The sequence below is a fragment of the Myotis myotis genome, unplaced genomic scaffold (assembly GCF_014108235.1).
Source record: "Myotis myotis isolate mMyoMyo1 unplaced genomic scaffold, mMyoMyo1.p scaffold_m19_p_3, whole genome shotgun sequence".
Lineage (NCBI taxonomy): Eukaryota > Metazoa > Chordata > Mammalia > Chiroptera > Vespertilionidae > Myotis > Myotis myotis.
Window position 1 is genome coordinate 123397072 of NW_023416335.1, and position 26613 is coordinate 123423684.

The 26613-nt window shown below is 41.8% G+C and overlaps 1 protein-coding gene across 7 annotated transcripts; it reads left to right on the forward strand.

The window, feature by feature from the left end:
• The first annotated feature begins 12 nt into the window (after positions 1–12).
• On the forward strand, positions 13–25535 carry RAD51AP1 (RAD51 associated protein 1). Of its 7 annotated transcripts, none has more exons than XM_036301772.1 (9): positions 13–101; positions 7000–7049; positions 8887–9034; positions 12894–12997; positions 14870–14956; positions 15470–15619; positions 16691–16849; positions 18518–18658; positions 24760–25535. In XM_036301772.1, the coding sequence occupies exons 1-9, from the start codon at positions 85–87 to the stop codon at positions 24831–24833; spliced, it is 930 nt and encodes a 309-aa protein (XP_036157665.1). In that variant the 5' UTR covers positions 13–84; the 3' UTR covers positions 24834–25535. The 7 variants fall into 7 exon arrangements, with proteins under 7 accessions (XP_036157665.1, XP_036157663.1, XP_036157664.1 ...); XM_036301770.1 differs by having other exon boundaries at positions 8890–9034; positions 24779–25535; XM_036301771.1 differs by having other exon boundaries at positions 14–101; positions 15515–15619; positions 24779–25535.
• Positions 25536–26613: the final 1078 nt, after the last annotated feature.

The following is a 26613-nucleotide window of genomic DNA, read 5'->3' on the forward strand; positions in this document are numbered from 1 at the left end:
GGTCCGGATTTGGGCGGGAATTGAAACCGCCTCTGCTGCCCGCAAGCGCTTGATAGCTGCAAGTATCCAGCCTGGAAGGGAGCCATGGTGCGGCCTGTGAGGTGAGGGTTCGGGACGTCCGGCGGGGATGGGGAGAAAGAGCAGGAAGACGCTGTAGACCCGAGGGCCCAGTAGAACGGAGGTAGCGACGGTGGGTGGGATTGACAGTTACTGGAAAACTCCCCAGCCTCCCTGAGGGTCCCCCTTCTGTCCCCCCGCCCCCCATTCCTCAGAAGTACCCTCTGTTTCCGTCTCCTTGCGTCCCCGCCTAGCTGCTGCCCTTTCTTTTACCCACCCCATTCAAGTAAGACCTTGTTGTGGTAGCATCGGATCAGCGCCTTGCATCTCACCGAGCTCCTGCTTATTTTATTTGTTCTTCACTGTCGTTGTTTGGTATCCCTGTTTCATCGGTTTAAACTAGGCGCAAAAGCCAGTGAACCCAAGTCACAAAGCTAGAGAGCGGCAGGATAATCCTCACGCCCCACACACCGGGCTCCAGATCCTCTGTGCTTTCCCTTGTATAGTATTTGAAACGATTCCTCTCCTTACCAGGTGAGGGCTAGGGCCAGCCATTCATTAAGAAAAGCTACGGAATATATTTACTTCTCTGCGTTACTGTACTAGGTGCAGGAGGTGACATTCAAGGGGCGAGGTGAGGGGGCCAGAAATCAACAGGGACAGGTGAGAAAGAGCGAGGAGGAAAGCCTTAATTGCAATAGGGTAACTAGGCTGTGCCTCCCGGAAGAGATGTTACAAGAGCTGAGGCCCGGATGCAAGAAGAATGTAGCCGGTGAAAATCCGGGGCAAGCCCGGGAGCAGCGCCAGGCCCTGAGCTTGGCCCGTGTGAGGGACAGAAGGAAGGAAGGCCCGAAAGCGCCAGCATCCCCAGCAGTGGGGAGAATAGTCGGGGTTCGGTCCGAGAACGAGGCAGGGACCAGAGCAGGCAGGCCCCGTAGGCTTTCGAAAGGAGTGTGGGCTGTATTTTCCGTGCAGTGGGAAGCCAACAGTTTTAAGGAGAGGAGAGAAGTCTAATGTTGGCTGTCCGTAGGTGGCTGGTGGAGAATGAATGGGAGACCGGGCAACCGGGAGGGGAGCGGGAGAACCAGTTAGGAGGCTAGCATAGCATTGAATACTGGTTTCCTGTGGTCGGCAAACTGCGGCTCGCGAGCCACATGCGGCTCTTTGGCCCCTTGAGTGTGGCTCTTCCTAAGCCTTGGGAGTACCCTAATTAGGTTAATAACAATGTACCTACCTATATAGATTAAGTTTAAAAAATTTGGCTCTCAAAAGAAATTTCAATCGTTGTACTGTTGACATTTGGCTCTGTTGACTGATGAGTTCGCCGACCATAGGGTGTTATTATCCGTGGACAGGGACTGGGACAGATGCATTTGGGATGTATTCTGGAGGTACTGTTGCCAAAACTTGCTGAGGAAGTTGATTAGGGAGGTAAGGGAAAAACAATCATGGGTGACTTTACAATATTTTTGGTCTGAACTACTGAAAATCTTTGTGCTACTGAGGTGGGGAAGACAAAGAAAAGGAACAGGGTCAGGAAGTGTGGGGCTCAGGGGTTCTATTTTGGCCCGGCCACTGTGGCTCGGTGGGTGAGCATTGACCTATGAACCAGGAGGTCACGGTTCGATTCCCAGTTGGCGTTTATGCCCGGATTGTGAGCTGGATCCCCAGTGTGGGGCATGCAGGAGGCATCTGATTGATGATTCTCTCTCATTGATGTTTCTATCTCTTCCCCTTCCTCTCTGATATCAATAGAAATATATATTTTTTAGAAAGAGTACTGTTTTCAACATGTTAAGTTTAACATCCAAGTAACAAAGATTTGCGACTCCTTCAGGTCCCTGGGATGTTCCCAGGAGCTCCATGAGGTTAAAACTATTTTCATTATAACACTAAGCCATTACTTGCTGTTTTTAATTGCTCTGTCATTTGCACTGCAATAGTGGTCAAAGCGCTGATGCCTTAGCACACACAAATCAAGGCAATGGCACCAAACTGTGGGAGTAGTCATTGTATTCCTTACTGTTACACATTCAGAGTAAAAAATAAATAAAAAAATAGAAAATGCCAGTTTCAATGAAGAGTGTGTTTGATGACACAATAAGAATTATATCATTACTAGAGGCCCGGTGCACAGATTTGTGCACCGGTGGGGGGACCTCGGCATGGCCTGCGGGGATCGGGCCATGGCAGGTGGCCGGGGAGGAGCCCGAACCTGGTGCTGCACCACTCCCCTCATCCCAGCCCAGCTGCATCTGCCGCGGGCTCACGCCCAGTCAGTCCTGATCCAGAGAGGCTCACACCACCGCAGTGGTGCTCGCCAGTGTAGTGGCGCTCCCACTGTGGGAGGGCACTGACCACCAGGGGGCAGCTCCTGTGTTGAATGTCTGTCCCCTAGTGGTCAGTGCGCATCATAGCAACCGGGTAAATGGTTGAACCGTCAACCAGTTGCTTAGGCTTTTATATATAAACCGTTGAGCATACTTTTTAAAAATATTTTTTTATTGATCTCAGAGGGGAAGGGAGAGGGAGAAAGATAGAAATGTCAATGATGAAAAAGAATCATTGATTGGCTGTCTCCTACACACCCCACACTGGGGATCGAGCCCACAACCTGGGCATATGCCCTGACTGGGAATCTAACTGCAACCTCCTGGTTCATAGGTCTAAGCCCAACCACTGAGCCACGCCAGTCAGGCTGAGCATACTTTTTTTAAAGTGTTGATTTTATTTTACTACTAGATGCCTGGTGCACAAAATTTGTGCACTGGGGGTCAGGAGGCTCCCTCAGCCCGACCTGTGCTCTCTCACAGTCTGGGATCTCTTATTCCTTACTGCCCGCCTGCTTGCTGCTCCCTACCGCTCGGCTCGCTGCTCCTTAGTGCTGCCACGGAGGCTCCTGCCACCACCACTGCACTCGCCAGCTGTGAGCCTGGCTTCTGGCTGAGCAGCACTCCCCCTGTTGGAGCACACTGACCACCAGGGCGCAGCTCCTACTTTGAGCATCTGCCCCCTGGTGGTCAGTTCATAGCGACCAGTCATTCCACCATATGGTCGATTTGCATATTAGGATTTTATTATATAGGACTAGAGGCCCGGTGCACAAAAATTTGTGCACTCGGGGGGGAAGGGAGGGGTCCCTCATCCCGGCCTGTGCTCTTTCACAGTCTGGGACCCCTTGGGAGATAACGCCCTGCTGGCCTAGGCCTGCTCCCAGGTGGCAGAGGGCAGGCCCAATCCCTAGGTGCAGCCCCTGGTCGGGCTCAGAGCAGGGCCGATTGGGGTGTTGGGGTGCCGTCCCCTGTCATGCACAGAGCAGGGCGGATCAGTAGGTTGCAATGCCACCCCCAGTCACGCTCAGGGTAGGGCCAATTGGGGGGTTGGGGCACCGCCCCCTGTCACACTCAAGGCAGGGTCGATGGGGAGGTTGTGGCGCCACCCCCTGTCACGCACAGAGCAGGGCTGATCAGGGGGTTGGGGCGCTGCCCCCTGTCACACACAGAGCAGGGCCCATCAGGGGGTTGGGGAGCTCCCCCCTGTCACGCACAGAGCAGGGCCGATCAGGGGGTTGAGGAGCTCCCCCCTGTCACTCACAGAGTAGGGCCGATAGGGGAGTTGGGGCACCGCCCGCTGTCACACACAGAGCAGGGCCGATCAGGGGGTTGGGGTGCCGCCACGCTCACACTCAGGGCAGGGCTGATGGGGAGGTTATGGCTCTACCCTGTCACACACAGAGCAGGGCCCGTGGGGCAGGGGTTGGGGCGCTGCACCCTGTCACACACAGAGCAGGGCCGATCAGGGGGTTGGGGCACCGCAGCCTGTCACACACAGAGCCGCAGGGCGATCAGGGGGTTTGGGCACTGCCCCCTGTCACGCTGATCCCAGTGCCGGGAGGCCTCGCGGCTCCGCTGATCCCGGTGCTGGGAGGCATATTACCCTTTTACTATATAGGATAGAGGCTTGGTGCATGTGTGGGGGCTGGCTGGTTTGCCCTGAAGGGTGTCCTGGATCAGGGTTGGGGTCCCCACTGGGGTGCCTGGCCAGCCTGGGTGAGGGGATGATGGCTGTTTGCAGCTGGTCACACACCCTTCAGGGTGGGGGTTCCCACTGGGGTGCCTGGCCAGTCTGGGTGAGGGGCTGAGGGCTGAAGCTTCCAACTGCTCCTTTTTTTCTTTTTCTTTTTTTATTCTGGGCCAGCTTTAGCCCTGAGGCTCCAGCTCTTAGGCCTCCGCTGCTGAAAACAGGTATCTGGTTTGTTTTGGTTCTATAATCGAAACAATGTATAACTCCAGCTCTGAGATCCCGGCTCGCTGAAAGCAGGTTTCTGGGGTTTTGTTTAGCTTCTATATTTGTTATAATGTTTGAAACTGCAGGCTCAGAGGCTGGCAAGGCAGGCGGGGAACGTTGGTTTCCTCCGTCACTGAAGCAAGCAAGCCTCATGTTAGTTTCAAGCTGCCTGGCTGCTGGCTGCCATCTTGGCTGGCAGTTAATTTGCATATTGCCCTGATTATCCAATGGGAAGGGTAGCGGTTGTACGCCAATTACCATGTTTCTCTTTTATTAGATAGGATAGGATATTGAATGTGAACTGTAAATGAAAAATAAAATTTTAAAAAGAACCAAATAAAATTTTAGATCTGAAAATTTTTAATATATATATATATTTTTTTAATTCTCACCTGAGGATGTTTTTAAAATTGATTTTTTGGGATACATCCATGTGACAGAGAAATACCAGTAGGCTGCCTCTGCACCTGCTGACCCACCGGGATCTAACCTAAACCTAAGTATGTGCCCTAACCTAGAATCCAACAGGAAATCCTTTGGTGTACAGGTTGAGACTCCAATCAATTGAGCCACCTGGCCAGGGCAGATCTGAAAAAAAATTTTTTTAATGTGCCTCCTGTCCCTGGTCTGTGTGGATCAGTAGTTAGAGTGTCCTTCCATGCACCAAAGGGTCATGGGTTCGATTCCAGGTGAGGGCACATAAACAGGTTGTGGGTTCCATCCCTATTGGATTGCTTGGGCAACTGATTGATGTTTCTCTTTCCCTTCCTTTCTTTCTCGAATCAATGAAAAAAACATATCCTTAGAGGAGGACTTAAAAGGAAAAAAAATGCTGGTTTGGTTCAGTGGATAGTGCTTCTGGAGGTGAACTGAAAGGTACCAGGTTGGATTCTGATCAAGGGCACATACCTGGGTTACAGGCTCAATCTGGGGCCCTGGTGGGGGATTCAGCAAGAGGCAACCAATTGATGTTTCTCACATTAGTTTCTGTCTTTCTCCCTCCCTTCCACTCTGTAAAAAAAAAAAAAAGTCAATGCAAAAATGTCCTTAGGTGAGGATTAACCTAAACAAACAAACAAACACCCATCTCCAGTGTGATTATTGAAGGAGCATATGAAGTTTTTGTTGAAAGAATAGGAAGGGATGGGACTTCACTTTCTAACTGTTTTAGCAACTCTGCAAGCCAGAGGGTTTATTTTTTTAATTTTTATTGATTATTTTAGAGAGAGGAAGGGGGTGAGAGAAACACCAGTGTGTTATTCCACTTATTATGCCCTCTTTGGTTGCTTCTTGTCTGTGCCCTGACCAGGGATCCAACCACAACCTTGCTGTATTGGGAGGAGGTTCTAACCCACTGTGCTGCGGGCTGCCTGTCAGGGCCCCTCAACAAAACCCCTCTGGCTGCCCTGGCCCCTGCTGTGGGCTGGAGCTCCTCTGCTACAGCAAACGTTTGGGTTGCATTCTGTCAAGGCATCTATTTAGGTTTCAGGTTTTATCCCCAGTCTGGGCTAACTGCTGCTCAGGAAGTGACCAAGGATTGTTGAGGTCTGTGTGTTCTAGTCATTCAGCAGGGAGCTGGGGTTCCATTGCTGACATGGCCAACTCCGATCCCCACTACCCCCCGTCCTCCATCGAGGATGACTTCAACTATGGCAGCTGCGTGGCCACCGCCAGTGTACACATCCGCATGGGTAGGTCACTTTCTCCGTGACTCACCAGGCCTGGCTGCTGCGCAGTCACCCCAGGAAGCGGGTTTCCATGTTCCCAGGGAGAACGCCCTCTGTGCCGGACTCCCAGGTAGAGCAGGGTCGCGGAGGGAAAGCACTTCGCTCCGCCTCCCCTTGAGGCTCCCAGGCTGGAGCACCCATCCTGTGCAGGGCTCGGAGGGGAGAGCCGCCCCAGGGAGGCCTCCTAGCTGGGTGCTAAGAAAACGAAACTGGAGCCCTTCATCCTTGAACCCTGTTGTCTTCAGTGTAGAAAGGGGACAAATGAAAGCCTCAGCAGTTGTGCTGGGGCATCTTTCAATTAAGATGTTATTTTTTTTTCAGTGAAAATAAGCTTATTGTGTAATCAATATTGTGTAATCATTGTGATTTATTGTGTAATCATTGTGATTACACAGTAACCTTCATTGAGTTATCTGCTGGGATGTTTGTGCTTTAGGGCATGTGAACACATTTTATTTTATGTGATGCAGCCTCCTGTCCCCCTGCCTTGAGTGGCATGCAAGCCACATCCACCCGTTCCTGCAGGTCATTATCCGTGAGGGCGTCTCAGATAATTTGCATATTCCTCTATTATTATAATACAGGATTATTCAATCTCAGAATTTCTGTATTCAGCTCTCAAATTCTTCAATTCTAAAGAGTAGGAGATTAACAAGAATACTCTTCATTTTAATATTCTGTATGAGGAAATTAGAAGTACGCACAGAATACTTCTACAATTGTCTTAAGGAAAACCACTTGTAAGATTGAGTTGTGAGCTGAACTAGTCTCTTTTTCATAGAAAACTATTTTTACTTAAAAGAGCAACTGACATACTAGGTCATTCACACTTGGGGTTTTGGCAGAGGACCATTTCATTTAGTGCCTAGAGAAAGGAAATTATTTTTTTCACATTTGTGTAAATGAAAAATTTCTGTGTTGGTTATAGGAATAAGAAGCCAGTCAATTACTCACAGTTTGAGAACTCCGAAAGCGATGGTACGTAGAGATTCTTATTTTGTTTAAAGTTCTGGAAATTTATTTCCTCATAAATGTATAAATGTGTGTGTGTGTGTATATATATATATATATATAACCCAATTGCATATGAGGTAGGTCTGGAAAAGTAATTTTCTAAGCATAATTTTCTAAATGAGAGGGCCAGGTAAAGTAGTTCTTTAGGTCAAAACTGCTGCAAGTGCCTGTTTCTCAAAGTGAGGTTTGACTCTTCACTTTGGAGGAGATACTGCTTCTTTTTTTTTTTTTTTTTTTTTGAGACACTGCATTTTTTTTTTTTTTTTTTTGACACAAATGTGTTACAGAATGTGATGGGAAATTCCCACTAATTGTACAATAAAACAAGACCTTGAAGAAAGGTTAGGCTTAAGCTATACCCTATTTATTTATCTCTCCTATTACGGGAATTTTAGTCAAAACACAGATACAGACAACAGTGAACAGTGTGGTGATAGCCAGAGGGGAAGAGAGGTGGGGGCTAGGTGGAAGTGGGTAAAGTTGGGGGAAATGGGGGCATGAAGAAACTGCTTGGGGCGATGGGGCACACGATGCAGTGTGCAGGTGATGTTTTATTGAGCTATCCATTTAAAACCTGTACAATTTTGTGAACCAGTGTCATCCCAATAAATTTAATTAATAAAAAGTGTTTGATAAATATGGGGTTAGACTACATTATACTTTGAAGCAGGTTTTGTATTTCTCAGACCATAAGAGATTTTTGTGAATCAAATACTTAGTAACTCTGAGGTTTGAAGGAATCTGTGTTTTGGGGTTTGTTTTTTTGTCTTGGGCATAGCCTTAAATAGGTCTAAGACTTAGGAGAAAATAATACAGAATAATACTAGAGGCCAGTGCATGAAATTCGTGCATGGGTAGGGCCCCTGGGCCTGGCCGGCGATCAGGGCTGATTGAGGCCTTTCAGCTGCTGGCTGGGGCCTCCCTTCCCCAGCTGCTGGCTGCTGGCCAAGGCCTTCCTTCATTCCGCACTGCCCTCTGGTGGTCATAGCGAGCGATCAGTCTCCCAGTTGAACTCCCAAGGGGATACTTTGCATATTAGCCTTTTATATCTATAATATAAAAGCCAAGTGACCAGAATGGTGGAACAACTAGTCACTATGATGCACACTGTGGCAGCCAACTGGCCTGATGGGGGTCCTGATCAGTCCCCCTGCAACCTTCCACGGCCCCTCCCCTCAGCCAGCCCTGCCCGGATTCAGCCCCCGTCGAGCCGGTCAGCTGGACCTCACCCGTGCAGGAATTCATGCACCAGGCCTCTAGTATATAGATAATTTGTAGCTTTTTATCACTCTCGTCTATCTCACACCAAATATTTATAAATTGCTGGTTGTGTTCCAGACATTATGGGATAGGTGTGGGGGCAAGTCACAAGTTATTATATTCCTGCATGAGGAAGCATAATATATATAGCATATATTAATAAATACTAAGGCATATTATTAAGACTACATGTACCCTGAAAGTATGCATGCATGTGTCATGTGTAAGTTTAAAAGCTACAGCAGCAGTTTTATGTTGAGTGCAACAGAGATATACAAGCTTTTTAGTGAATTGGTTTTTGATAGATTGACATTTTTGATAAATTGATAAAGTTCACTAAAACAAAATTAAACATCAGTGAGAATAAAGACAAATAATATGCCAACAATATTTTTTAAATTGTAGAAATTAAATAATTTGCTTAACCTTATAATTTGAACACACACTATAATGAATTTAAACTGCTAAGAAAATAATTTTATTTCTTTCTTTCTTAGAAAAAGTAATTTTATATATTCTTTTATTTTTAATTCACACATAGTAGATGATGATGATTTTGTTTCTGCAACTGGACCTTTAAATAAGAAATCCAGAACACCAGACGAGTTAAAACTAGAAAAACCAAAACCCAAATTGAAGAATCTCCAGAAAGAAGACATCCCATTACAAGAGAAAACTCCTAAAAAAAGGTGAGAGGTAAGACATGCAGTAAATGTACAACTTTAATTTAAAAGAGAAACAGATGAAATAAGCCAGTCAGAGAAAGATAAATATCACATGATCTCACTCATTTGTGGAATATAATGAACAACATAAACTGATGAACAAACATAGAATCACAGACATAGAAGCATCAAACAGACTGTCCAACCTATGAGGGGAGGCGGGGTGAGGGGATAAGAGATCAACCAAAGGACTTGTATGCGTGCACATGAGCATAACCAATGGACACAGACAGTAGGAGGGTGAGGGCATGTGCTGGGGGGTGGGAGCAGCCAGGAAGAGATCAATGGGGGAAAAGAAGACTCATGTAATACTTTAAACAATAAAGAATTTAAGTTAAGAAAAAGAGAGAGAAACAGATTCAAACTCTTGGTTTAAACGAGAGCTTGAGCAGAGTCTTAGGTATGATTTTATTTAGTGCCTGTAGGAGAACAGGGTTGTACTATTAATCCCCTTCTGGCTTTCTGACTTAAAAAAGAAATTCACAGCCTTGGCTCAGTGACTTATTTGGTTGAAATGTCATCCCATACCCCAAAAGGTTGCAGGTTCAAGTCCCAGTTCCCCATCAGGGCACATACCTAGTTTGTGGGTTTGATCCCGGGTCAGGGCACATAAGGGAGGCAACCAATTGATGTTTCCCATTCACATCAATGTTTCTCTCTCTCTCAAAATCAATAAAGCATATCCTCAGGTGAGGATTTTAAAAAAACTTTTTAAAAAAGAATTCACAAGTATGTAAGCAAATATCCATTTAATTATTAAGGTAATCATACTTACAAAGTATGGTGGTTATAGCTTACTTTTATAGGACCTTGTACCTGTCTCTGAAGCCTTCAAGTCTTACAAGACTACTTTGTTAAAAATTATATTTGTAAGGACAGTTTTATAAAATGTAAAAACAGTTTTCACCAGATAAAAGATATTTTCTCTTTATATTGTTAAGACTTGTTCAGCAGTGAGAAAATCCTACAGTTTCTGTAGTATTTCTGGAATTCCATTAGTTCAGCGGTTCTCAGCCTATGGGTCTCGACCCCTTTGGCAGTCAAACGACCCTTTCACAGGGGTTGCCTAAGACCACCCTGCATATCAGATATTTACATTACGATTCATAACAGTAGCAACATTACAGTTATGAAGTAGCAACGAAAATAATTTTATGGTTGGGTCACAACATGAGGAACTGTATTTAAAGGGCCAGAAGGTTGAGAACCACTGCATTAGTTAATACCGAGAGAGTAAGGGAAGTCTTGAGGGGCTCAAAACATGTTGTATGGAGAGTAGAAGGCCAGAAGAGGAATATTAACACTTGAAAAATGGGGCATGTGATCGTTTATTGCTGCAAGTATGAGAAAAGTTAATTATCAAAGAGAAATATAGCCCATGTCATTCTCTTTATCTTTTTCTCTCTCTTAATTTTGTTTTGTTTCTATTTTTTGAGCTTCTTGGACTACATGTTAAATATAGTGAAAAAAGCAACCCACAAATGGGAGACACGATCATATAATTGATGAGGGACTTGTATCCAGAATATTTAAAGAACTCTTACAACTCAACAATAAAAAGACTAATAATACAGTTTAAAAAGTGGGCAAAAGATTTGAGTAGACATTTTTCCAAAAAAGATACAGAAATGACCAATAAGCACATGAAAAGATGCTCGCTCAACATCCTTAGTCATCAGGGAAATGCAAATCAAAACGACAGTGAGATAATACTTCACACCCACTAGAATGGCCATAATAAAAGACAGACAATAACGAATGTTAAGGAGGATGCAGAAAAATTAGAACGCTCATACATTGCTGCTGGGAATATAAAATGGTACACCTACATTGGAAGACAGAGTAACAGTTTCCCAAAATGTTAAACACAGAGTTATTACATGACCCAGCCTAGGCATATACACAAGAGAAATGAAAATCTATGACTATACAAAAACCTATACCTGAATGTAGAAGCATTATTCAGAATAGCCAAAAAAATAGAAGCAATCCAAATGTTTATTAACTGATGAAAAGATAATGTGGTATATTCATACAGTGGGATACTATATTTAGCAACAACAACAAAAATGAAGTACTGATATATATATAGTATATTGTAGCATGGATGAACCTTGAAAACATTATGGTAATGAAAAGAAACCAGGTACAAAAGGCCACATATTTTATGATTCCGTTAATACAAAGTGTGCAGAATAGACTAGTCCAGAAGAACAGAAAGTAGATTAGTGGTTGCCAGATGCTGGGCAGAGGTAAATGGGGAATAAATGCTAATGTATACAGGGTTTTCTTTTTGGGGTGATAAAAAAGTTGTGATGGTTTCACAACTGTAAATACTCTAAAAACTGCTGAATTGTACACTTTAAAAGGATGAATTGTATGCTATGTGATTTACATCTCAATAAAGTTGCTATTTAAAAAAATAATAAATCCTTCAAGATACACTCCAGATTTTCCTCCTTCATGCAGTTTTCCTTACCTGTTTTTGATTTCTCTTCCTTTTACACCCCATAGCACTTTTCACCATCTTGAATAGAAGACATAATAATCTGCTTATGTGGGATAATTTATAAGTATGTCTTATTTCCCCACCCTCATTAATTGCAGACTCCTTGATGGTACAGCAAACCCTTGATTTTTCAGGCCTCAATTTAACAACAAAATTTCTGATCTGTATATGTCATATGTGCAAATGAACACTGTTAGTTTTAAAATGCTTTTAACCAAGATTTGCTCATAATGAAAATAACAGGTTAATTTTTGTTATTAATTCACTGTTATTTTTAATAAATTTTAGTGAATAGGCCATATGTTGGACAAAACTGTAGTAATTTCACCGACATAAATAAATACTACATATTTACAACTATAGTCTACATATTTAAATCTAAGAGTCACCACTTGTAAACAGTGTTTGGGGAATGATTAGCACATGATCACATGGTATTTCTCGAGGTAATTGGTTCTATTGTCGCAGGGTGTGACTTGCTGCAGCAGTTTTAATGTGTGTAGGCTGACGTTCCCATATGTGCTAAGCCGCACCCCAGCCATGTACATTTGTTTACTCGCATGACTGGTGAGTGCACACATTTACTAGACCTATCCAGTACAAACTTAACAGTAAATGTACAAAATACTTTTCTGTGAAATTAAACTTTTCATACACTCTTAATTTTAATTACACAAACATGTCTACCTACGTAAAAACAGGTAAACTAATTTGTCAATTTTTAACATACTCATGCAGAAAACCTACTTTATTGTATAACGGACTTTCAGCTTTAATGGACACCCCCTCACCCAAATTAGTCCGTTATATCAAGGTGTTAGTGTATTTTTGTATCCTATCTAGTGTAGTACCTCATACACAGTAAGTACTTGGTGAAATATTTGTTAAAATCTAGATTGGGAGGAACAAATTAAATATGTTTACATTAAATATAAGACCTAAAAGAGCTGTCTAAGGAGGTGTGGGTGAGGTCACGGAAGATTTTTAAGTGGAAATTATGTTTGAGCCAAGTCTTTATTTTGTATTGAGCAGGTGCTTCCCACCTGTGTGGAACTAGTAGAAAGGACAGACAGTAAAAGGAAACAGTAAGTGTAACAGCACATGCTGCTCCTATTTCAAATCTCTTCTGATAGTTATAAAATGACATTGCGACATTTTAGAAGTCATCCTTAGAGGTCGATTATGGTCGTGATTATTGTTTAAAAACATTTTTGTAAGGTTAGCCACTCTTATATAGTAATTCAGGAAAATCAAATTTTTCTGTTTGAGATCAATAATTTTAAAAACTCATTATTATTTGTGTGTCTACTCTAGGATGGCTTTAGATGACAAACTCTACCAGAGAGACTTACAAGTCGCACTGGCATTATCAGCAAAGGAACTTCCAATCGTCACCATTGATGTGGAGGGGTCTCAAGGTGAAAGTAACTTTATTTTCTATATATTTACTTTTATAAGGTTCTTATTGCTTTGTAATCATTTCTTTGAATGAGCCTTCAGAGAGAAAAGAATAAATTTCAATACTTTGGACTATAAATAGTGCAATTTGCAGAGGGTATAATTGGGTTCAATTGTTTATTCTGTTGCATAAATCTCATCATACTAGTACATACCTCTCTGCTTAACACTCAGAGTAAACTCGACGACATGGACTATGCACCAGATGTTCAAATTACATCTTTGTATACAGTGAAAATTTCTTTTTTTGATCAAATGAATTGATCTATACAATCCTAACAATCTACCTTTCTCTCAAAATGCAAATTAGTTAAACATGACCTAATTATGCTAATTTTCATTATTTATTATTAGTTTAGAAAGCTCAGTAGACTTAAAGGATCTATGATTTCTGGATTTCTCTGGAGTTTTCTTTGATTTTTCTGGCAACTGCAGCAGGTGGCAATATTGATATTCTGGAGAGGCAGAAGTCATTATTGCTGGATGAGACATTCAAACTTTTAAAATAATTTTGGATTGCCCTACTTGGTTTGGCTCAGTGGATAGAGCATCAGCCTGCAGACCAAGGGGTCCCGGGTTCGATCCAGTCAAGGGCACATGCCCCGGTTGCAGGCTGGATTCCCAGTAGGGAGCGTGCAGGAGGCAGCCAATCAGTGATTCTCTCTCATCATTGATATTTCTCTCTCTCCCTTCCTCTCTGAAATCAATAAAAATATATTTTAAAAAATGATTTTGGATTAAGTATTTTTGGCTTACCTTCCTTTATGTTGGAGGATATTTTTAGCCTATTAGCTTATGTAGGGGTATAGGTTTTTAATCACTATTGTTTTCTATTTGAAAATAAATGAGACAGTGTTGATTAGAGGACCTTTTAGTAATCAGGAATCAAAGAAACTTAAAACATTAATTGTCATATATCTAAGATTGAGAAAGTGAAATTCATCTCTGTATAGCAGGTATTCCTTGGAAGTACCACTTCTCATAGAATAACATACTTTATAGCACTGCAGTTTAACAGCACCAATTATCACGACTTAAAGTTCTCTTAAAATACTTGAGATCGTTTTAAGGTTATCATAATGATTGAAGAGTCTTAATGCTAGTGAAAATATGGATATGCCTACACAGAAATAATAGTTAATATAGTTAATATTTATTGACTGTTTCCTATGTACTGGGCATTACAACAAGCAATTTTCATATGTGATTGACATTTAATCCCACACAATAACCTCATTTAATTCCCACACTATTTAAAAAAAAATTTTTTAATCCTCACCTGAAGACACTCTCCATTGATTTTTAGAGAGAGTGGAAGAGAGAAGGAAAGACAGAGAAAAACATCTATATGAGAGAAACACATCGACTGGTTGCCTCCTGCATGGGCCCCGATTAGGGCCTAAGCCGGGGAGGACCCTGCAACCAGGTACATGCCCTTGACCGGAAACGAACCTGGGACGCTTTGGTCCAGAGGCTGATGCTCTATCTACTGAGCCAAACCGGCCAGGGCAATTGCCACAGTATTTTTATCTCCATATTATAGATGAGGAAATTAAGTCTTAGACTTAGAGAGGATAAGCAACTTTCCCCTGGTCATATAGCCAGTTTAATTAGTAGAGCCTAACTTTGAACTTAAGTCTGATTAACTCTGATTTCAGAGCCCCAAACTCCTAACACTATTCCTGCCTCTCCAAGTAAAGTGCTAGTCTGAGTTTGGATCACTTATATGTATCTGGATGCTATTACGTTTAGCACTAATCTTCCTACTTCTAGAGTAGACATTGGTTGATTAAAGTACATCTGTTTTTTTCTTACCTGTTCCTTATATTTAGGCAGTGAAAAACATGACAATAGTGAAAGAGAAACAATGGATAAGTCTCCCCATATCTCCAATTGCAGCGTAGCCAGTGATTATTTAGGTAAGTTTTTTTATAGTAATAATATTTGTTTATTACAACAATGCTATTTTTCTACCTTGTGTTTTAATTCCTGAAACTGTAGCTAGATCCAAGGTCTTTAATTTTGTCAAGGTTCCTTCATCTCTCTTGGTTTCTTTCTGTTTTGGTTTTCTTCTCGCTTACGGTAGATCCAATTTCTTCCCTGGTGAAGGGTCAGGAGTACCTACTCATGGCTTCTAATCAACAGCAGTTGGCCACTGAAGAAAGAGGCTGTATCTTCCCAGCTTCAGTTTGAAAATTCTTGGGGAGAGACTCTCATTTTGGGTTCTTGACTTATTCTTAAACCAGACTCTGTTGTCAGGAGACAGATGTGTTATGATTGGCCCAGATTGGGCTCTGTGGTGTATTACTAGAAACAGGGAAAGGATGAAGCTGGGCAAATTAGAACAACAGATGTAATTGGAGTCTATTCTCACTTCTGTAAATATTGCCTGTCACAAAAAGTTTTCCATTGATTTTTATGCCTGCCTGAAGATTTGGATAAGATTACTGAGGAAGATGATGTTCATGGCCCTCAAGGGAGAAGAAAAGCAGCATCTAAAGCTGTGGTTCAGCAGAGGAAGATCCTTTTGGAAGGCAGTGATGGCGACAGTGCAAATGACTCCGAACCAGACTTTGCAACTGGTAAGTTACATCCTACCTCCAAATTCCATGGCAATTAGGTAAAATGCTCTAGAGACCATTAATGTAAGATAAGACTTTGCGGGAAATTACAGGTATGTCCCAAATGAAATCATATAGCATTACTAGAGGCCCAGCACATGAAATTCATGCATGGGTAGGGTCCCTAGGCCTGACCAGCCATCAGGGCCAATCTGTGGGGTGATTGGGGGGGCCCCCACTGGCACCTGCCTTAGTGAGCCTGGCAACACCCACTTGCTGGCCCCACCCCCCACCGCAGCCACTGGTTGCCTCTCTCTGAGAAGCGACTGGTGGGGTGTCAGGGGACCCCCGCTGGCACCTTCCTTAGCTGGCCTGGGCCTGTGGGCTGGGGGCAGCTCCTGCGTTGAGCATCTGCCCCCTGGTAGTCATTGTGCACCATAGTGACCGGTCGTTCCGCTGTTCGGTCGATTTGCATATTAGGCTTTTATTATATAGGATCTATTAAGCTTGTTGTGGTATGGTTAGTCTCCTCAATTCCCAATGTGTTTCTGTTCTAGAATGCTAAGTTTATGTGATTAAGGGAAGGTGTGCTGTTATTAATACCACCAAGGTTATCATTTTGAAAGAGTAGCCAATGTAATATCCTACCATTGTTTTAAAAAGTTACTGAGCTAAACTGGTAAAATCGGAAGTAAAGATTACTAATGGGAAATTATAATGATAATAGTAATAGCAAACAATTCTACTTTGCTTGCTGTAAGCCAGATGTTATTGCACATGCTTTACCTATATTAACTCATTTAGTCCACACAACAACCCTGTGACGTAGGTTTTGTGATTATCCCCACCCTATACATGGGAAACTGGGGCACAGTGCGGTTAGCAAGCAACCTGTCTGAGGTCACACAACATGTAGGTGGAGGGGCCAGGATTCAAACCCAGAGAACCATGCTCTCCATAATTGCAGTGTTTCACATAGGAAATGACTTAGCACAAATTTACACAAGAATCTGGTGCAAAAGCTGTAAAGTCAAGGCCATAGAAGCCTTACTTTTTAATAACAAAACTGAAGCATGTAATCTTTTGTTTTAGGTGAAGATTCTGAAGATGATTCTGATTTTAGTGAGAGTGAAGATAATGATAAAGACTTCACTATGAGAAAAAGTAAAGAAATTAAAAAGAAAGAAGTGAAGGTTAAATCTCCAGTTGTAAAGAAAGAGAAGAAAGCTAAATCCAAATGTAATTCATTAGGTAAGCTTAGTTTAAAACACATTTATAAAGAAAATATATTTAATTTATTTAATGAGTTTCTTTTATCTTTGCCTTTGGTCTCCTTAAGGTTTGCCAGTGTTCATTTCTGGTTAAAATACATAGAGGAAAGTAGGATGGGGTGGGGAAGGGAGAACAGCAGACAAGAGTAATGAGCTCCACTACCTATCTGGCACTTCCTGTGTATTACCTTCCTTTAGCACTGACAGCCACCCTCTGATATAGCAGTTATCACCTGCATTTTGCAGTGAGAAAACAGAGGCTCAAAGAGTTTAAATAATTTGTTGAAATTCTTAAAACTAATAAGTGAGGGGCTGGGATTTGCACCCAGATTTGCCCATTCCTGGTGTAAACTCTATCCACTGGACCACGTTTTCTCCAGGCAACTTTGCATGATTCTAACTTCTTGATTTCATGCTTGTTTAATTTTTTATTTGAGAACCCTTTTGCCACATGTTTAGGGCCTTTTTGTTTTTTTCAAAACTAATTCCATTAGAAATCATTTCTACAATGAAACTTTTGCAATTTGTGATAATTTCAACATGGAATACTTGTTTCTTTTGTAAAAGAAGTTAGGATAGCCCTAACCGGTTTGGCTCAGTGGATAGAACGTCGGCCTGCGGACTCAAGGGTCCCGGGTTCGATTCTGATCAAGGGCATGTACCTTGGTTACGGGCACATCCCCAGTAGAGGGTGTGCAGGAGGCGGCTGGTCGATGTTTCTCTTTCATTGATGTTTCTAACTCTCTTTCCCTCTCCCTTCCTCTCTGTAAAAAAATCAATAAAATATATTTTTTTAAAAAGTTAGGATATTTTTAATTCATGATCTATGGTAGACTATTATAACTTTCATTAAACTGATATGTTTCACTTGTTGATATATATTTTTATGTGTTATTTACTTAATAGAAATGCTTTTTTGAAACTAAAATTTTCATTATTCAGGCTCCATTTATTAATGGTAGGAATTGCTCTTGCCTTAAATAGCATGGTGTTGAGTACTTGCTAATACAGTGGTTCTCAACCTTCTGGCCCTTTAAATACAGTTCCTCATATTTTGACCCAATCATAAAATTATTTTCGTTGCTACTTCATAACTGTAATGTTGCTACTGTTATGAATCGTAATATAAATATCTGATATGCAGGATGGTCTTAGGCGACCCCTGTGAAAGGGTCGTTCGACCGCTAAAGGTGCGCGACCCACAGATTGAGAACTGCTGCCCTAGATGCTAATATATTGATTCACTGACACATACTAATAAGACACTTTATGCAATGTTTAGAAGTATGAACTTTGGAGTCAGACCTGGTTCCTAATCCTATTATATTGTTTAATAGTGATCAAGCCACAGACAGTTTGCTCAACCTCTGTTCCCCTAACTGCTGACATTGGGGATAGTAATATCTGAATCAGAGTTTCTTTAAGGGTTAAATATAATGTTTATGATATGCTTACTACACTGCCTATCATATAAATGCTCATAAAAGATGGTTATTCTTAGACTTTCAGTAAATATTTATTGATTAATAAGTTTTTCAAAATGATACTGCCTTTTAAATTTTTATAAGATTATATAACTATAATTTTTACACATACATGCTGGATTTAAACTCTATTTTATGTGTGTTTTTCTAATAAACGACTTCAGTAGACTCTGCTCCAGCTGCTGTCAAATCAGAATCTCAGCCCTCATCAAAAAAGGTTTCTCTTTCTTCAGAGGCAACTAGGAAACCATTACAAATACGCAGCCCTTCAAGTGAAAGCAAGAGACCTAAGTGGGTCCCACCAGGTATGGTATATTTATCAATCAAGAGCAGGGGCTTGGAAAGTTACCACTGGTAGATTGTTTTTCTCATTGTAAATGGTATACATATTGTTACATTTTCTTCAAAACCAAGGTTTTGCATTTATTCATCATTTTATCATTCCCTTATATTGAGCATTGAGATTATTTATTAGTTTTTAATGTTATAAATAAGGTTGCAATAAGCACAAACATCCTTATTTTAGAAGTCTGTGGGCACATCCTAATTATTTTCTTAGGATAAATTCCTAGTAAAAAAAATACAGTGTCAAAGAGTATTAACAGTTAAGACTCTTATACATGTTTTGGCAATAAATCAGTTTGCTCAAGACTTGCTGACCTCCACAGTCCAACTGAAGAAGCATCAGGCTCATATGTGGGAATTCCAACATTTAGCAAATGCCCTAGCAAACTCAACCTCCGTCTCGCACAAACTTGACCTTTTTATTTTGTTTTCTTTGTTCCACAGCCAAGTCTTACTGATGCTTCAAGATTTCTTTGACCTTCACCCTTCTTGACATTACTAAAACCCTAACACAGTCCTGTTCATTTTATATCCAAACTATTAGTGCCTTCCTAATAATTCTTTCTCCACTTGCTTTTGTCCAATCAGTTCAGTCCTCTATTCCAGTGAAATGGATACATTTTTTGCCCCTTAAACACAGTGTTTGTATTATTCTGTCACAGCCTCTCTTTATGCAGTTTTCTCTTTCTAGTAACTCTTTCTTCATTTGTCCCCTGTCCTCTGAGTCATTCCAAGTCTACTCAGGTTTATTTTACTTCTTTTCAGTGACATTCTTGGTTGGCCCACAGTGTTCATTCCTCTAGTCATAACTAGGAATTAATAGACAGATTTTGGCCTGAGACATGATTATTTAATTTATGAGTCTTCATTCCATCATCTAAAATATTAGGCACTATATAATCTTTAATGTTTTTTTCCAGTTTAAACAACTAAGATTTTAATGAGGACTTAAAAATTTTTTGGAGAAGGAAAGGAGGAACATTAGTTACTGAATTAATAATGCAGTGTCATTAGAAGGATAATCCTCAGTGTATTTCTCCTGAGAATAATTAGTGATTCCCCAACAAAAGGAATTTTTAAAAGAATGATATAATGACAAGAAATTTAAAGGTAGCATAATAGAAAAAGATAGAAAAAAATAATGGAATGATATGGCATGGATGGATAAAGAGTTAATATCAGTAGGAATAGAAAGTTCATACCTCAACATCATAAAAGCCATATATGACAAACCCACAACCAACATCATACTCAATGGGCAAAAACTAAAGCCATTTTCCTAAGAAAAGGAACAAGACAGGGATGCCCACTCTCACCACTCCTGCTCAACAGTACTGGAAGTGCTAGCCATTGCGATCAGACAAGAAGAAATAAAAGGCATCCAAATTGGAAAAGTAGAAGTAAAACTGTCCTTACTCAAGATGACATGATACTGTACATAGAAAACCCTAAAGACTCCATCAAAAATTATTAGACTTATTAAATGAATTCGGTAATGTAGCAGGATACAAAATTAACACCAAGAAACCTATGGCATTTCTATACACCAATAGTGAACTTACAGAAAGAGAGACTAAAAAAACAATCCCATTTACCATTGCAACAAAAAAATTAAGATACCTGGGAATAAACTTAACTAAGGAAGTAAAAGACCTGTACTCAGAAAACTACACGATGTCGAAAAAAGAGAGGAAGACATAAACAGATGGAAGAACATACCGTGTTCATGGATTGGTATAATCAACATCATTAAAATGTCCATACTACCCAAAGCAATCTACAGATTCAATGTATTCCCCAGTAAAAGTTAATATCATAAAGCACAAAGTGCTCATAGATTCATTGTGTGAAAGGGTAAGGCAAGTAATGTGAGAGAATTGGGCCTGAGTCATAAACTTGGATGAGAAAGGATTGTTGGACTTAAGAGCTCACACCCCTTTGATAGGAAGCATCTGTTGCTCAACTCCATCTAATTGTTTATACGCAGGATTATTTCCAGGTCTGATTTTTTACAAGAGAAACCAAAGATGTAGATTTTAAAGTGAAATCTCTTGTTTTAAAAATGAATTTTTTTTTTTTTTTTTTACACCATGTGGACTAAACAATATATCTGAGAGCTAGATTTGACCTCAAATTGCCAGTTAGTTACTGTTTTATTCAAATATGAGAAGATCACCAAGGTCCCAATGGGAAAATGAACCAAAGACATGAACATATTAATAGTTTCAAGAAATACAACTAGAAATACATATGAAAAGAATTTCAGTCTCACTGGTAATTAAGGAAATATAAGTTAAAATAATAAAATACTATTTTATACCTCAAACTAGAAAGTAATAAAGCAGTATAATCTAGGGTACTCTGGGTTATGGGGTAGCAGGAATAATTATCCTATACTCGAGGCCTGGTGCACAAAAATTTGTGCACTCGGGGGGGCGGGGGGGTCCCTCAGCCCGGCCTGCGCCCATTTGCAGTCCAGGACCCCTTGGGGGATGTCCACCTGTTGACTTAGGCCCACTCCCCAGGGGATCGGGCCAAAGCTTGCAGCCAGACATCCTTCTGGCAGCCAGGGAGCCCTCGGGGGATGTCCAACTAAAGGCTTAGGCCCCGAAGGGATCAGGCCTAAACTGTTAGTTGGACATTCTTAGTGCTGCCACAGAGGTGGGAGAGGCTCCTGCACTGGCCAGCCATGAGCCAGCTTCTGGCTGAGTGGCACTACTCGGTCTGACCTAAACCCTAGAGATTAGTACTTCATTTTACAACTTTTTCTCGGTTTATAGGCAGCAGCAAACTCAGACCACATAGTCTGAATATGCAAGAAATGTTGCTTTCTTTATTGTTTAGTAACCAAACCTAACTTCAGCTTCAGCCCCCATTCTGCCAAGTGAAAAAACAAAAACAAAATATTATTTAACTTAGGTTCCCCACTCCCTTCTCTGGAGTTGTACTTCCATGTCAGACAGTTTATATCTCAGGCAGAGGTGCCAAAGAACCGAGCACAAGGACCGAGGGTCAAGGACATCTGGACCTCAGTCTTCTGTCTGGGCTGGCCCCCACCCAGCTGCCCTTGACCGTCACAGAGCTCAAGTCCATGCTGATCCCTGGTATATTCTCCTCATCTGGGCCTTGAGCCTCTTGAGTCCAATTCGCTCTCTCCCTCCCTCCCTGCCACCTTCTCTCTCTCACACAAAGAGCTATTGGGCTTTCTGGGGTGAGGTCCTCTGACACCTCCTCAGCCCCATTGCACAGACACAATCTTGGTGCCTGGGTCACCGCCATCAGGCTGTGTGGCTGCTGTCAGACCCTCCGTCTTCCTGCTGCCTTAGGGACTGACTCAACGGGAGGGGAGGGTCACAGTCCTTTTTACATGGCTGCCAACAAACACTCAGTATTCCTTCCCTCTAGTTCTCCTCCTCACCCCAGTCCAGGCACGTCTATGTGCAGGGCAGGGGAGGTTGGGAGTCAGGGGTGTCTCTGACCCAGCACACAGGCTTCCAGATCCACTGCTCCCCCAGGAAGTCTTCCATGCTCTGGATCTTGACACCCAGAACCTGTCCCCTCTCAGCTGCAGGTCTTTGCCTGCAGTGGTCAAGTCTGTTTAGAGCAGTGGTTCTCAACCTTGGCTGCACATTAGAATCACCTGGAAATCTTTTTAAAGTCCTGATTTCTGGGCCTCATCCTCCGGAAATTCTGTTTCTTTGTTACTAATGTTGTGGCTTCACCCCATAACAAAGGAACAGAATTTCCAGATGAGGCCCAGAAATCAGGATTTTCAAAAGATTCCCAGGTGATTCTAATGTGCAGCCAAGGTTGAGAACCACTGGTTTAGAGGCTTGAAGTCAAGAAGTGCCTCTTCTCCGCTTTCTGGAGGCGTGGAACATTCCTGCCTGGATTGGGGAGGGGTCTCTGGGTGTTAAGAATACCAGGAGGGGGAGCACAGACTCCTCCTAGAGCTCCGAGATGGGAAAGGCAGCACCCCCTCACCTCTAACCCCAGGATGTTTCTTTAGAAGCAGAATCCTTGTCCCGTGCAGGGGCCTGTGCTGGCTACCTCAGTTTCTCAGAGACAAAGAATTTGATGAACATCTTTTCCCCACTGCAGTAGCTGCTTCATTTGTTCGTTCTCGCATTTTTCATTTTTTATTAGCTGCTAACTCGCCCCTGTGGCTGCAAACCTGTTGTGCCTGACTCAGCCAGCGGGGGCTATGGGAGCTGTGCAGGGACAGGGGAAGGGAAAGGGGGGCCCGGACTGCAGGGAGGGTCAGTGGTGCCTGCCAGGCTGTCTCAGAGGATGTGGCTTAGGTTAGGTCCTGTCCTTTGGCAACTTTAGGAGGGGAGTCCGTGTCCTCTGCTCCCCACTTTGACTCAGGGGCGGAAGTTCTCCTTGCTCTCTGGCCTCATAACTCAGTGGATCATAGTGGGATGCAGCAGGCAGGCAGATTCTGCGGCTACACATGGGCGCCGGCCTGCGGCCCGGGACCTGGATCCGGGTCCCGGACGGCAGGCAGGCGGCTTCTGGGGTCGCACACGGGGGCCTGGATGGCAGCTCGCGCCAGCTCATGCTGTCCCACCCTGCCTGCAGTATGCAAATTAGCCGCCATCTTTGTTGGCAGTTAATTTGCATGTCATGCTGATTAGCCAATGGGAGGTATAGCGAAGGTATGGTCAATTACCATGTTTGTCTATTATTATATAGGCTAATAAAACCCTAACATGCAAATAGACCGAATGGCACAATGACTCGTCACTATGACACACATTGACCACCAAGGGCAGAGGCTCAACGTAGGAGCTGCCCCATGGTGGTCAGTGCACTCCCACAAGGGGAGCGCCACTCAGCCAGAAGCAGGTTCACGGGTAGCAAGTGCTGCAACGGTGGTGGGATCCTCTCCCGCCTCCGAGGCAGCGTTAACCGGCATGCATACATCCCCCAAGGTGTCCCAGACTGCACTGCTAAGGGCCTTCCCTACCCCAGTGTACGAATGTCGTGCACTGGGCCTCTAGTTTACTATAAATCCTTTATAGGTAGAACAGCTTCACAGAACCCATAAAAATAAACCTGTCCTTTGGCCTAGGAACTAGTCTTAGGAATTAATTTCTTTTTTTTTTTAATATATTTTATTTTTTACAGAGAGGAAGGGAGAGGGACAGAGAGTTAGAAACATCGATGAGAGAGAAACATCGATCAGTTGCCTCCTGCACACCCCCTACTGGGGATGTGTCCGCAACCAAGGTACATGCCCCCTTGACCGGAATCGAACCTGGGACCTTTCAGTCCACAGGCCGACGCTCTATCCACTGAGCCAAACCAGTTACAGCGGAATTAATTTCTTAAAAAGAATTCAAAAGTAGAAAAAGTAATAAGTGGTCAGATTTTTATAACTTTATATGAAAATGATAAACACTTCAAAAGTTTGTTAAAAGAATTTGATGTATGACACATAAATGCAATTAAGAATGATAAATCAGATGGTTAGAAACATGGAAATATTTATAAATCTTTACTTGAAGAAGAGTACACACATTTGTACTTCTTATGACTACAATCATGATCAATTATGAACATTTAAGTGGTTAAAATTTGAAATTTAATACTTGCTGGCAATAATTGCTACATTAGAATGGTAGCATAAATGAAGCCCATATAAATAAATTAAAATAGCATTTGTCATGTTTAAAGTGATTTAGTAATTGAAAAAAATAGATTCTTTCAAAAGAGTATTTGTAAAAATTGCAGGATTTTAAAAAATGCATTAAATTTTTCTTCTACTTTAGAAATGATTACCTTCATCTTCTTATGCATCAACAACCAATGTTATTTGCTTTTAACTTATCTATTTCAGCTTTTACCCTTAAAGTTTTGGAATCACGACCTTGCCTTCTGGGGATGTTTGAAAATGGACAATAGTATATTTTTTTTCTGCTCTTTAGTACTTTCTATTATTTTGATCTTGTTTATAACTTGATAGAACCTGTGTCGCAGAATAATGCTTAACTATATTTTTTGCTTTTGTTTTGTAAGTTAATTTTTGTTAAGAGATTTCTAACATCATCAGCATCAGGTGATGTGTTTTCTTTCAGCGGTATCCGGAAGGAGCAGCACCAGCAGCAGCCCACTGGCAGGGGAGTTTGTTAAGTCTCCAAATCAGAGTCTCCGCCTTGGCTTGTCTAGATTAGCACGTGTTAAACCTTTGCATCCAAACACTGCTAGTAGCTGAGTGTGGTAGTAAAGAAATGTTTAAGAGAATCACAGTTTGACAAGTGTGTTTATATTGTAATATAAAGGAATCCTTTAACGTCATATAAATTATCTCTACCCATTTTGTGATTATGTTCTCTGAAAAGCTACTCAAGACTTCAATAAGATTTGTTTATAAGACTTAATATCATTTTCTTCTGAAGAGAATATTCTACATCCTTATATATAAAATAAGTCACTGTCATTAGTGTTTGTCTATTTGACATGGAGGAAGTCCACATTATATGCTATTTTTTTTTCTAGTAACATGAGGGTTCTTTCTAGCTTTGACTAGTTTATGGCACTTTTGTTCAGAGTTTATCTGGCAAAATAAAACATTCCAATTTTTCCCAGGAGATATTTCTGGAATATGTTACTTAAGCTACATTGTCAGTTTTATTGCCAAGATGCTTATTATTTTAGTCAAATATTTTTATAGGAAGAATTCAGAATGAATTTCCACATTAAAACAGTTGCTATAATATGACCTGTTTTCTACTTAGGAATGGATGGTTATTATATAGCAGAGAGAATTTCATGACATTTTGTGAAGTCCTCATTGTCAAACCCTTTAATAAATATGAAAAAGTTTTGATATGATCTTTTTCTTGATTCCATTGCATCCATCTGTCTCTTCTCTGACTGTCTGCATTTCATGATAAAATGAGTGCTTAGCCAAAAACATTAGGCTTTTGTTGTAAATATAAAAGGGGGCTGTTAAAGTAACCACTTTATATTAAGTCAGTACTTTTGAGGGTTGCTGTTACATACCTAATTATTCCTATTAGTTCATTTAGCTTTTCAGGAAACTTAGATCTGAATTTGTGAATAAAATAGTGGTAAATATTTTATATTGTGAAAATTCCAACCAACTCCTGATCACTTTTAATAAAAATTCTTCAAATTACAATAACCATTTTAAAAATGTGTAATATGGCCCTAGCCAATTTGGCTCAGTGGATAGATTGTCAGCCTGCTGACCCAAGGGTTCCAGGTTTTATTCCTGTCAAGGGCACATACCTTGGCTGCAGGCTTCTCCCTGGCCCAGGCCCTGGTCAGAGTGTGTGCAGGAGGCAACCAATCAATGTGTTTCTTTCAGATCAATGTTTCTCTCTTGTTAGGTCTGATCAAATAATTGAATTGATACCTCCTCCCCTGGGGACTGACCTTTAGGCCACTTCACAAAGAACATTCCCTCTTGCTTAGACCACATTCCACTTGCTAAGATCATTATCTCTCCCCTACAGACCTTCCTAGGATCTGGACCCACCCAGAGAATTCTCCCCCCAGAAAAAGCCCGCCTAGAGTCCTTTAAAATGTCTGACTCCCTGTTCTTGGGGTCTAGTGCCATTTAGGGGCTCAGCCTATCTGGTATCCATATGACCTAATCCTATATAATAAAAGCATAGTATGTAAATTGTCCCCTTAATGGGAAGTCGACAGGGACTTTCAACCAGAGGGCGGGGCTGGCCAGGGGAAGGAAGGGAGCACCCAGCCAGCAGCCACTTTGAGACCCTACCAGTGCACAAATTTCGTGCACTGGGCCTCTAGTAAATTCATAATCCTGCACCACTTTGGACTTGTGCATTTCTCCTTTTGTGACCCTAACATCTCTGTCTTTCCCTCCCACCCTCTAAAATAAATTAAAAAATATCCTCGGGTGAGGATTAAAAAGTAA